Raw genomic sequence first — 12,464 nt, 5'->3', positions numbered from 1 at the left:
CCCTCCCCAAAGATTGGAGGCTGCACCCTTTAAATTTGGCAGAGACAAACAGCCACAGCCCTAATTGATCTATCTGCTGCCACCAGGTGTTGTTGCTCTGCCTCTTCCCCCTGATCCTGCAGACCTGCTGAGCTCCTGGTAGGTGGTGTGGTTTTTCCTCCTTCTTTTCTCATTTATTCTCAGGTGTAAATTTGCAGGAATTCAGAAATTTTTGAAAGGTGCTGCTGTGGGCTGCTGTTACAGGCTGCCCCTTCACAGGAGTTTTGCAGGGAGGCTCTGTGCTTTGGGGTGTGAGGTGCTTCCTCGCTGCAACTCCCCTATAGCTCTAGGGGTTGCTGGCACAGGGGAGCAGGTAAAGAAGTTGGGCACCACTTTGGGGGATAAAAATTACCCTGAGGAATGTCACAGCACATGTGTCTCCATGACATTTCATTATCCACTTGAAAAGGCTGTAAGAGCCAGAGCCTGCCTCTGCAGGGGTCTCTCACCCAGCCCAAGGACCTGCACTGAGCCCCAGAGCAGGGACATCCCTGGGCCACCCACCCCAAATTGTCCTTTCCCTGTGCATGAGCTGGCCCTGAAGGAGCAGCACTGGGGGCAGAATAGGCTCAGGGTGTGCAGTGTGGGAGGCTGTGTCCCTTGGGAGGGTGGCAGAAGGGAGCTGTGTGGAGAGGAGCAAAGTGTCACTCTGCAGCAGCTGTTTTATTCCCAGCCGCCGGAATTGGGGCAGCTCTCCTTGGGGACCAGAGGCCTTTTTAGCTGGGGCTGCCTGCGTTCATCCTGCCTATTTATAGCTGCTGTCTTTGCAGATTTGCAGATGTGGTTTCCATTAACAAGCAGGATCTGAAGCTGCCCAGCAGCTGAGGGCCAAGATGTGTGGTGATCGATCAGATCCCCCTGGGGTAGGAAGGAAAAGACATGGACACACCATCAACCCCGCAGGGCTTTGTAATGGGCACTACAAGCTCCACTAGTATTCTCGGGGGTCTGAGCTGCCCATGCAGCCAAGACAGAAGTGGGATGTGGGGAAGAAAGGGTGGCACTGCCTTTTCTCTGCCAGGGGGAATGGAAAGTTAAGGGTGTCTTTGGGATCACCAGTTTGATCCTTCTTCTCCTCTCCTGGACCTGTCTGTTTTGCCTGGGTACAACAGGCAGCCCCTGTCTGGCTTTGGATGCTCCTGGTACCTCTCAAGTACTGTGTGTGTGTTCTGGCTCAACGGGTTAGTTATTTGATTTTTAGCTGTTGGTCCTCCACACCCTGGTCAGGCAGGACTCTGGTTTCAGGGCTCCCAGCAGCACCTGCACAGGGAGCAGAGTCAGGGATTTAGGCTTGCTCACTCTGCTGCAGGGTGAGGTTCCTGGGCATGGGAGGGAGCTGGCACCTGGTGACAATGTGATGGGCATCTGGGCTCAGGGCTGCTGCAGAATACTCCTTACTAACCACTTTGGAAGCTGTGTGGCCTGGGGCAGAGGGCTCTCCTACCAACTGCGTCCTCTGTATGAGGAGGAAAGCATCCCAGCAGAGGATAAGGCAACTTTTATCCAACAGGGGCTAGTAAGGGGCAGACACAGTTGGTCTGTGACAGACCTGGGCCATGTGGGTCCAGGACAGAGGGACAGGCAGTGCAAACGGCCTGGCAAAAGGCTGGAAAGAGTCCAGCTGCTTGTGCACATCCAGGCACAGGGCTTGCAGGCAGCACTGGGCCACAGGGGCTATGTTTGCCCCAAGCCCAACACAGTGCCAGTGCAGGTACTGTGGCACACCTCTTCCCCCCAGCACTGCCGCATTTGGCAGTAGCATCCTCCTGAGCCACTGCTCTGTGGGGCAGCCCTGTGCTTGCCCTGTTTGTAGGCAGCCTCCGGCCCTTCTGCCGAGTGTGCTTCCCACAGGAGGCTGCAGGTGCCCAGTGGAGAGAGCTGCACACCACTTACCACCCTGCCCTGCACACCCACCCATGGGCAGCTGCCTCTACCCACAGCTCAGGGCAGGCAGAGGGACACACAGCCCCTCCTTCTGTATGAGGATCTCTATCTATTTTGGTAAACAACTAAGCCAAGCAAAGGCAGCAGGGAAAATCCACATTGCTGTCACTGCAGCCAGCTCTGGGATGTTTGGCAGTGCACTGAAACAGAGAGGCACAGGAAAAAAATGTCTTATGAGAATGACATAGCAGCGAATTGCATGCACCCCTGAATGTATCCAGGTGTGAACAAGGGCCTACTTGGACAGCACAAGGTATGCAGGGACTGTTGTCACATGCAGCAGGAAAGCACGTGGCACACCGTGAGAGGCTGGCAGGAGAGGTTCTGTTGTGGTTTTTTCCTTGTAAGGGTGTGGGTGCATGTACATCCCTAGGAAACAAGGGCTTGGCTTTCCTGCCTGGGCCAGGGCCTTGTGAGGTGGCAGAGCTCTGACCTCGAAGCACAGAGCTGACAGGAGGCAGGAGTGCTCAGAGCTGAACTCTGCTCTGCAGGGAACTGCACTGCCTGGCCACGGGAAGGACAGGGCCACCCAGCCCCTCTGCCCTCCCCCCAGCCCAGCACAACACGTACAGGCGAGGCAGTGGTGGTTTTATTTCAAAGTAGAGCAAAGGTATCTTTTATTCTTTCCAGAGATTTGACATTCAGGTTTGCCATGAGCGTGTCTGTGCTCAGACTGGCTGGTTGTGTGCATTTACCCAGAGCACATCTATACAGGGAAAACCAAAAGCAGGAGACTGTTTCATAACCTGGCTGAGTCTCACCTCTGGTAAAGAAACCCTGTTACCCAGCCAAACAGCATGATGGCATGGTCCCTTGCACAGCACGTGTTGCTGAGCAAACAGGCTTTATAGAAAAATCTAAAAACAAAACATACTCTCAGACATTCCACATCAACTTTTCCCCTAATTCTGCTGGGAAGGAGTTTTGGCTCAAAGTGTATGCACTCTCCTCTCCCTCCACACCTCTCCCCTCCACGTGGTCACTAAAGCAGAGCTACAGCGCGTCGAGGATGTTGTCGATTTTGGTGACCAGGTCCTGGCGCTTGTTGGAATGCATCTTCTCGTTCTCAATGTACGTGTCCTTCTTGAGCTTGCCCGCCACCAGCCGCTCGGCCTCCACCGATGACTTCAGGACGAGCTCCTTCACCTGGCCATCGAGCTTCTGAATCTCACTCACCTGACAGGGTGAGAAACAAGGGCAGTATTAGAGGAGATAAAAAAACCATCCCTACAGTGAAGCTGGAATAGAAGAGGTGGTAAAATATGGAGCAAAAGATGAAGTTAGTGCTAAGTGGAAACATCTCTGATGCCTGAATATTGCCTCCCGAGCCATCACCTCTCCCTGGCATCACATTACGAGGAATCATTAACGCGTAGCTAAGCAATGGAGAAAAAGGTGCTCAGAGGACCCGGGAGCTATATTGGCAGGAGACTGTTAAAAGAGTATTTAATGTCAGATTTTAAAGGCTTCAAACTAAATCACAACTCTGACAGCTGGAAGATGTCCCTACAGTTAATGTTCGTGGTGTGTGAGTCTGCCATGACAGAGCTACTCTTTGAGTTAATAACAGATTAATTGAGGTAGCTGCTGATTAAATGCACCTTAGAGACTAAAGTGTCCTTCACTTGGGGTTAAGTGGCTGTTCCAGGTAAGTGTTGAAATATAGTGGAGGACAGAAAGGATAGTGGGCGTGTACTCACTGTGCCATGGCTTTTAACGTGGTACAGTGAAATACTCCGAGGAGCATCATGTTACCAAAATTGTGTCAGCACCAAATTCAAATGTGCAAGAAAATAAGAGATGAGGGAGAAGATTTTGGTTTGACTGGTGTCAGTAGTGAAGTCAGAACTGATACTGTGTTGATAGTTTCCATTTTTGCTTAAGTGTCACTGCCATGAGCTCAATGAGAAGCATCAGATTGTTACAAAAGCATTAATGTGCAGTCATGCAGCTGGTTCAAGGCCTACTTAAGAAACAGCACAAGCAGCTGTTTACCAGCAACACTTACAGGCCTGCATAACTGAGATTACTGCAAAAGTAACACTTTTCACACCGCCTAGCAGGGATCAAGCCATTTTCAGATTAAAAAAAAACCCAGACTGGCTGCAGAAACTAACCCCCAAACTAAAACTCAAGTAAAATACTCAACAGAGCCAAGAATAGGAGAGCTTACAAAATAAATTTGAATTTCTTACTTTATCGCATAAGTCAGAGCCTTCTGTCTTCAGTTTAGACTGCAGAGAGGCTATTTCATTTGTCAGGGCCTTGTGCTCCATCTCCAAAGACTTTTTGCCACTGTTCAGGGTGGAGATGTCCCTTGATTGCTTGTATTTATTCACTGCTTCATCAAAGTGACGGTACAGCCCAAGCCTCTTGTTCACCAGAGTAAGCACCTGCTCTGTGATGCAGGCAACCTTCATCCGAGCTTCAGCAGCTGGATCCTGCAAGAGGACAGGAGGCAAGATCAAAGCAGTCATATCTTTGACCTGCATCAAGCCATGCCTGCAATCTGCCACAGGACTATTACAGAAACTGTTCCCTTTGCAATTAAGTCAATTGACAGTAATTAAGTGAATGGTACAAGTTCAGCACTCAGCCCAGCCCAACAAATAGTTTAACAAATAATGAAAACGCTGCAGAGGGAGAACTGCAGACATCCTGCTTCTTAGGGAGATTCCTTTTCATCCAGAAGGCAAAACAGTGATCAGCCTTAGGACATCAGTTCAAACCCTGCTGGAGTACCAATGTTCAGGTTCCATAAAAACAGGGCTCCATTTAAGCATCTAATAAAACATCTGACCGGTGGGAACATTCAGTGAGAATCAATGGTATGAAAGATCTCCACCCATCAGCTGAGGAAGCTACTAATGCTCCCACAGGGCTCTTCATCATACAGACCTTAGTGATGGAGAAATCCAGTCTCACGTAGACAATCACAGTGAAGAACAAGATGTAAAAGGCTCCAACCACCAACAGAGGCTCCTGCAGCATCAGGATTTTGTTGAAGGTGTAGTGGACCTACAAGAGAAGTTCCAAACACTGAGCAGTGACTGATGTTACTACAGGACGTAACTCCTCAGGGAGCAGCAGAGCCAGACGTCCAGTCCAGCAAGTGTTTGTTTCGGGAATCTAAGTGTTTTGTCCATGCTGTTGAATTTTTAGAAGGAACAACACTCACCACAATGTCCTGGATGTGCTGCTCCACCAGGTTGTTCTTGTGTGCCACAATAACGGGACGTCCAAAAGTGTCCAGGTATGTGTAGTGCAGCTCGTCCGAAGCACGATTGATTTCGTAGGGGCTGTCCACATGGATATTCCTGTGGACAAAACCAGACAGTCCCATATGACTCTACACTGTTTCAGATGATGCAACCTAGGACTTGTCTGGCCAGCTGTGGCCTCTAGCACAAGTTCAAGTAGGCAGTCTCAGCAATGCTCTAAAAGGAAGCAAAGCTGTGTTCCAAGGACTCCTCCACATGCACAGTCATGGTTTTGATTCACTGTCCTCAGGCCATTAGAGCGGGCTGGAGAATTGCCACCAACACAGCACTGTCTGCAGTAACAAGCCAGGAGTAATGACACTTACTTGGCACCTTCTGGCAGGACGATCTTGACGGTCAGAGAGTCTGTAACTTGCTCATCAAACACATGGTCAACAAACCTCATCTTCAGGGCATACTGATCACCTAAGAGTGCAGATCAGAGGGTGGTTACAGATCCTCAGAGCACAAGGGACAGCCCTGAAGCTCAGCTCCCAACAGAGGCGGGATAAGAATTCAGATGGATTAATTGTGCAGCAGGGGGCACTAGCTCACCCAGGTATATTTTAACCAGATGTCTGCAAAAACCTGAAGGAAGCACAAAAAAGCTGGATTTGCATATTCTAGAAATAATAGCTAGCAACTGCTGTTGCTAAGGTGCAGCATACCGCAGCTTTCAATTCTTTATTGTACAGAAACCACCTTTAAACACAGAGGAGGTTTCCTATTCCCTGCCCCTTGCCACTCACCAAGATTGTAGAGGTATTCGTAGCTTGGCAGGTTATAGCCAATTATGTAATGGGTTTTCCAGCCCCCAAAAAGCGGGAATCGGGGACGGATCTCCATCTCCACAGAGTCATCCAGGACAAGGAGGTGGCTGGTGGAGATGTTCCCAATTTCATCTCTGTAATACACATCCTGAGCAGCAGCTGGGAGAATGGTCTGTATGGAGAGAAGCAAGTCAGTGCATTGGACAGGAGTTATTTCCAGTGAAATTGGTAAAACCAGTAATGGCTGTTAAGCCTTGAGAAACTGTGCTCCCTCATGAGACGTGACAAAATGGCCATTCAGTTGCACTGAGTGGTAAAACTGCACTATTATAAGCAATCACAGAAGTGGCTCCCAGCAGCAAAATCACTTGGCCTCCAAATGAATGTGCTCTCTCCAGCCCAGTTTCAAACATCCCAGACAGCAAGGGATCTCATCATGCCCACCAGGACAGCAAATCCCTTTCCACTCCAGCCTGCTGCCCTAGCTCACCGGACTTGCTGGCTTTACGCTCAGCAAAATGAGATTTCTGTTTGGCTGCACCACCTTAGAGAATAACAACAATCAATCCTGGAGGCTTCAAGCAGAGAGAAAGGTTTTGGCTCTGATGAAAGCACAATACTTTTCACATCTGGCTAGCAGAGCTACAGCTTTAACTCTTGTTGAGAGCTTTGTGAGCAAGGAATGAATGGCTGAGTTTCCAATTAATACTGTTCAATGTGATGAGGATATGGCAGAGAAGGCAACGCTGAAAATAAGAGGGTGGGGATAGAATGAATGGCCCTTGCACAGCAGGAAACCAAAAACAGGGCTGTCAGTACAAGGATAAGGAGTTTAGAGGGTCCCTGAGATTGGAGCGGTGGAAGTGTGGAGAAACACTACATGCCCTGGTATGTGCAGTCTGTGTGGCCAACAGATGCAATAAAACATATAACCTCCTAATGCTGCCTCCAAAAGCTATTCCTATCTAGCATGAGCCTTCTCTGAATATAGATCAGAGCTTTAATATTCCCTTATGACTGGGGTATGGTTACCAAAGAAAAGGCAAAGGATAACTATTTTTTTTTTTCTCTGGGGATGTAAAAAGGGGGAAGCCACAGTTAAAAAAAATACAGGTTGAAAACGTCAACCTTAAAAGACTTGACAGAAGAGATCCCACTGTCTGGCTGTCTCTGGTAGTCATATCTGGAGAAAGGCCCTTTCAGCACTGCTCCTGTGTGCTTTAAATCAACCGTCTCTTCAACTGCAATGTTGCCCCAGTGGGACACCTCGATGACTCGTGTCATGCTGGTGATGGTCAGGAAGGGACTGTTATTTTCGTAGTGCACCTTCAGTGTGTCCTAACAAGGGAAAAAACAAGATAAACTATTAGACCTGAAGGAAGAAGCAAGGTCCCTTCACAATTATCCACTCCGTGTACCACAGAGAACCCTCCATGGCAGATGCTGCAGAGGTGACTCTGACTGCACGGGAAGGTCTGAGACACCCAGCCCAGTTCACACTGGGTACCTGGGGGTACTCACAGGTTACAACCTGCACATTTGGCTGTGTTATAAAGGTGAGGGGGGCTAAAGATGCAGTGTTCCCCACTGCTGACACACCCCTGCCAGAGCCACTTAGATACCAGCTTGGTTTGTTCTGTGGACACCAAGCAGCAGTCAGCAATCCCATCTGTATAGGAGCACCTTGCTGGAGCACGTGTTCCTGGCCTGCATGTGGTCTAACTCAGGCTTCACCGGCAATTCTTACACAAAGGCCTCTGCTTCCCTCTCTCCAGCCTCTCAGACACGTCTCCCATGCCTGGAAGATGCTCTGTGCAGAGCCACAACCCCTTTGCACAGACATTTACCTGGCTGTATGGAGGAATGTCCTTGAAGGGGCCATACTCAATCATGTCCTCAGTGCGGGAAGGGTTTCCCAGCTTGGTGTAACTCTCCACGTTCCTAGAGGCCAGTTTGACCCGAGTTGTTTGGGTCTTGGTGAAGTAGGGAGAGTAGAAATAGTGATTTCCTTCAAAGACCACAAACTGCTTCTCACTTTGGGTGATGTGGGTGGGATAGGGCTGCAGGACATGCGTGAAAACCATTTCAACAGAGACACGGATCTTGGCTCCCGGTGCCAAAGGAGATGGCAGCTTCACAGAAAAGAATTTTCCACTGGAAGGGAGAAGAACAGGTAAGTCATGTGAGATCTCCCCTGAGAGAGCATTTGGATCAATGCCCTGTGGAAGGGAGCCCATGTATCACGTGTATCGTGTGTGATTTGGGCCAGTATTTTACTTGCTCCTCCAAGATATACAGATGTCTTGTCCCAGCACATGTGATTACTCTGGACTGGGGAGGCAGCACAGGGTGAACTGTGTCCAGGCACAGAGACAAGTCTTTGCTTTACAAATGCACCTGGCTCCCATTTTGGAAGTGGAATGAATGGTGACACATTCCCTCCCTGATCCTGCATTTATACAGCATGCTTCATTTATAAAGCATGCTTTTATTTTTTCGTTCTTCTCCAGATGACAGGAATTATCTGAATCAAAGGAAGCACGTGTATGTGTCCAGAAGACAATTCACAAACATCTTCAGCATCTGTTCCCACAAAGTCTGTTCATTCTCAGTTTTTTCCCCACAGGGTCTAAAATTAAGGAATGGCCAGAAAATTAGCAATGTTTTGGACTGAGGCTCTACAGAACGGATTCAGACTTCACCAAATCCATAAGGATCAGACTTCGTGTCAATTCTGGCAGCCCAAGAGCAGGATCACGAGACATCCAGGCATGTCAGAAACTATGGTCCACCTTGGCAACTTAACTCCATAACTACTGCCCCCTTGAAAGCCAGCTGCACTGTGCTTTTGAGCCACTTTACAGGCACCCTTTACCTCTCAGCTCAGAAACCACCTGGCTGCCCAGTCTTGTGGCATCTGCACAATATCCCAAGCTTGGCAGTGCAGATCCTCATACCAACAGTAGCATCCTCTCTCCCTGCAGCAGGCAACAGCCTGTGCTGGGCCGTGGGACCCAGCACACTGCGATGCTCCCCACATGGCAGACTGAGCGGTGCTCTGGGCACACGGCCACAGGGCACTTAAACTCCCTGTAATCACCACTGCCAACCCTCTGAGAGCGCAAAAGGGAGCAAAGGGTAGGAGCATGACCACAGCTATAATGTTTCTCTCACCTGGTGTCCCTTAATAAAGGGCCAGGGCATTACTCAAGGCACTGAGTGCAAGAGACTAAGCACAACTGAGCCCCCACAAAGGCAGCTGAGTTGCATTTGAGAGATTCACTTCCTCATAGGGTGCTCCCCTGACTAGCAGCTGTGCATGACTGTGCTGGGCTCAGTGCAGAGATCTAAAACCTCTAAAACCTCATGTGTTATCTCCCAAGGAAAGAGCATCAGCAGGAGGGGAGTGACTTCTACTGAGGCCTCCTGAGCTGCAGGAATTGGGTTTGGCTGCTTGTGTGAACCATGCTCCCTGCCTCTGTAACACCCCAGGATGTAGCCTGAGTACAGAATGGACCTTTTCAGGAAGAAAAGACTCTAGGATCTCTAGGTATGTGGAATGGGGGTGGTATTTCTGCTTCACCACAGGGACAATTATAAAACCCTCATACACAATCTAAGTATTGACCTTTAAAGGTGATACTCACCTTTTGCCCTTAACTTTAGTCTCTCTCACTTCCAAGGTGTTCTCCTCCTCTTCCTCACCCTTTACCTGCTCCAAAACAGATTGATCAGTGTGCTGCTGTTTAAAAGACTTAACATGTCCAGGGCAAACTCCATACAGTCCCCAGAGTTTTTAGGGGTGATGCCCCCCAGAAAGTACAAGCTGAATATATAACTAATTTATTAAGAAAATTTAACAAAAATTTTCACAACGGTTTCATGAATACAAATTGCAGTGTGGTCAGTGAGCAAAATCAGATATTAGAGGTTTCTGGTAATTCTCATGTTCCGCTCACCCTGGTTCAGAGGTTACCAGAAAGAGAGGTTTCTGGTAATTCTTGTTCCCCTCAGCCTGGTTCCCAAGCCTGCACAGTCACCGTAACTTGGGCAAATGAGAATACTAGTCAAATGCTGCTGTGGTTTCTGTTGTGTCTGGGGAGCGAGCAGGGCACGGGAATGCGGTTTGACCAGTAGTTATACTACAGACCTCTGTATACAGATATAGTATATATACTGCAGACCACTGTATACACCTCTATATGGTATACAGAGATATATATACGCTGACAGTACTTGTGGGATTAGGAGAGCCCTGCTGCTCGTGGGTAAGCACTGGGCCCCCCGGAGATGCCCGCCCTGCTCATGCCGTGCTGGCGCGACCCTCACACCGCCGTGACGGCTCTGATCGCCCTCCCCATCGCCCCCCCGGCCGTGCCGCCTCCGCCCCCCCCCCCCCCCCCCCCCCCCCCCGTACCGCCCCCCCCCCCCCCCCCCGCCACAAACACCCTCGCCTTCCCCCCGCGGTGTGCGGGATCCGGGAGCGGCGCTGTGGGATCCGGGAGCGGCGCTGCGGGGCCCGGCAGTGCCGACGTGTCCCTGCGGGCGCGGGGCCGGGCAGCGCCCGCGGCCACACCGCGGCCCCCCGGGAGCGGCGCTCGGCCCCCGCTCGCCGCGCTCACCTGCACGCCCAGGTGGGCCAGGCGGGGCTCCAGCCCGGGCTCCAGCGCCAGCAGGAAGGAGGAGGCGGCCGCGCCGCCCGCCGCGTTGGCGAGGCTGAGCTCCGCCGAGACCTTGGCCAGGTGCGTGCTGAGGTCCAGCGAGCGCCGCGCCTCCTCCAGCAGCAGCTCGGCGCCGGCCCCGGCGGCCGCCAGGCAGAGGAGCAGGAGGCGGCACAGCAGCCCCGCCATGGCCGGCACACCGCGGGGAGGGCACAAGATGGCGGCGCCCGCGCTGTACGGGCAGGGCACAAGATGGCGGCGCCCAGTGGGAGGAGGAGGCTCGCGATGGCGGCGCCCAGCGGCGCTTGAGGCCCGCCCCCCCTCCCCGCCTTCTGCGGTGCCTGAGGAGAAGGGCTGGGCGCGCTCCTGCAGAGCCCCGGGGATGGTTCCGAGTTTTCACAGTCCCGGAGCTTCCCGGCACCCAGGCTCCGGCGGCGAGCTCAGGGGTTCCCGCGGTACGCTGGGCCCGTACCCCTAATGAGCCTGCAGGCCTCGGGGCTAGTCAAGGGTTTGCTGGGCCCTGCTGTGGTTTCCCACCTTTTTGCCTGAAAAGGAGCAGAAAAACAACGATAACAAATAATCTGAGATGCTCAGGGCTTTCACGTGCTCCTCAGCCACCTCTCCAGCCATGGCCCGAAGCAGCTCAGTTGTCTCCCCATTTTTAGCACCAGCCAGTTCCTGACAGGGCTCCGGCAGCAGCATCTTCGAGGGGCCTAAGGTGTAAATCCTGGTGGAAGGCTGGCATGGGATGGCACAGAGGGGCTATCAGGATGGGTAGCACTGGGATGGGGTTTGATGCTTTTATTACCCTGAGCCTCAAACTGGGACAGTTTGTCTGGGTGGCTTGGCAGACAGGTCGCTACTGCTCTGGATGGTGGAGTTTAACACAAGTAGATTTTAAGCTGAGCCCAAATCTTCTGCTAAAAAGCACTGATAATTGACAGCTAGATGATGCCACAGTAGAAGTGCTGCAGGCAACAAAGGCATGGTAACCAGCCCTGAACTGACTTAAAGAACAGCTGGAGAAAGGAAAATGTTAGTGGTTTAACACATGACCAGGGAAGAGGTGATTGACACTTTATTCCCAAACATCTAAAGCAGATAAAAGCAAGGAACGGATATAGTCTGCCATGATTGCTGGAGCAGAGCTTTTGCCTGTGAGCCCTGTGGGACAACAGACCTTTCATGTTTGCATAATGTGATCCAGGACTCGACCTTTCTTTGAGATCCTAATATGAGTCACAGAGCAAATTCTCTGATTTGGCCTGAGATTGCCAAGTATCGGAAGGGGATTTCCTAAATTATGTGCTTGGATCTGGAGTCAAATAGCCCCTTGGCAAAGGCTAAATAAAATGGGGTGTCTCCTGGTGTGATATGTTCAAAACAGCATAATTTCTTAACTGGCCTTCCCTTTCTCCCCTCAACACCACCCCCCAGTTCCTATCGTGGAAATTTTCTTGGCAAATGACTTCCATTTCCTTTTGATTTATTTAGGCACCAGCCCTGTGAATTTGGCAGCTGGCCTGGTACAAGCAGGTAGTTTTGTCACTGTGTTTTGGGTGACAGCAGTGCTATCTTCCAGCAGCACAGCAGGACATGGCTGCAGGGGTGGGTGTCCACCTCCTCAGCTAGGGAAGTGTTCCAGGTCCCTCTGCTCTCCAGGAAAAGCCTGTTTATCTTGGCCCTCTTCTCCAAAGAGCCAGGCTTTGGGGCCCCAGAACTGAGTAGGCATGTTCAGGGGGAAACAAATGTGAAACGTGAGGGGCTGAGTGAAGCAGCCACCTCTAATT

The 12,464-nt window shown here is 51.0% G+C and overlaps 1 protein-coding gene across 2 annotated transcripts; it reads right to left on the bottom strand.

Annotated features, from left to right (window-relative positions):
• Nucleotides 1-2,555: 2,555 nt before the first annotated feature.
• On the bottom strand, nt 2,556-10,883 carry RPN1 (ribophorin I). 2 transcript variants are annotated; one of them, XM_027700923.1, is made up of 11 exons: nt 10,636-10,883; nt 9,661-9,725; nt 7,861-8,167; nt 7,142-7,351; nt 5,993-6,185; nt 5,570-5,669; nt 5,162-5,300; nt 4,882-5,001; nt 4,179-4,424; nt 2,946-3,159; nt 2,556-2,840 (listed from the first exon to the last, which is right to left on the bottom strand). In XM_027700923.1, exons 1-10 carry the CDS (start codon nt 10,861-10,863, stop codon nt 2,977-2,979), a joined length of 1,791 nt encoding a protein of 596 aa, XP_027556724.1. In that variant the 5' UTR covers nt 10,864-10,883; the 3' UTR covers nt 2,556-2,840; nt 2,946-2,976. The 2 variants fall into 2 exon arrangements, with proteins under 2 accessions (XP_027556724.1, XP_027556723.1); XM_027700922.1 differs by having other exon boundaries at nt 2,556-3,159; nt 10,636-10,882.
• Between the last annotated feature and the right edge of the window lie 1,581 nt (nt 10,884-12,464).

Source organism: Neopelma chrysocephalum, unplaced genomic scaffold (assembly GCF_003984885.1).
Source record: "Neopelma chrysocephalum unplaced genomic scaffold, ASM398488v2 Primary Assembly neopelma1_147, whole genome shotgun sequence".
Classification (NCBI taxonomy): domain Eukaryota; kingdom Metazoa; phylum Chordata; class Aves; order Passeriformes; family Pipridae; genus Neopelma; species Neopelma chrysocephalum.
The sequence above is the reverse complement of the archived record's forward strand: the minus strand, read 5'-3'. Positions and strand labels throughout refer to the sequence as shown.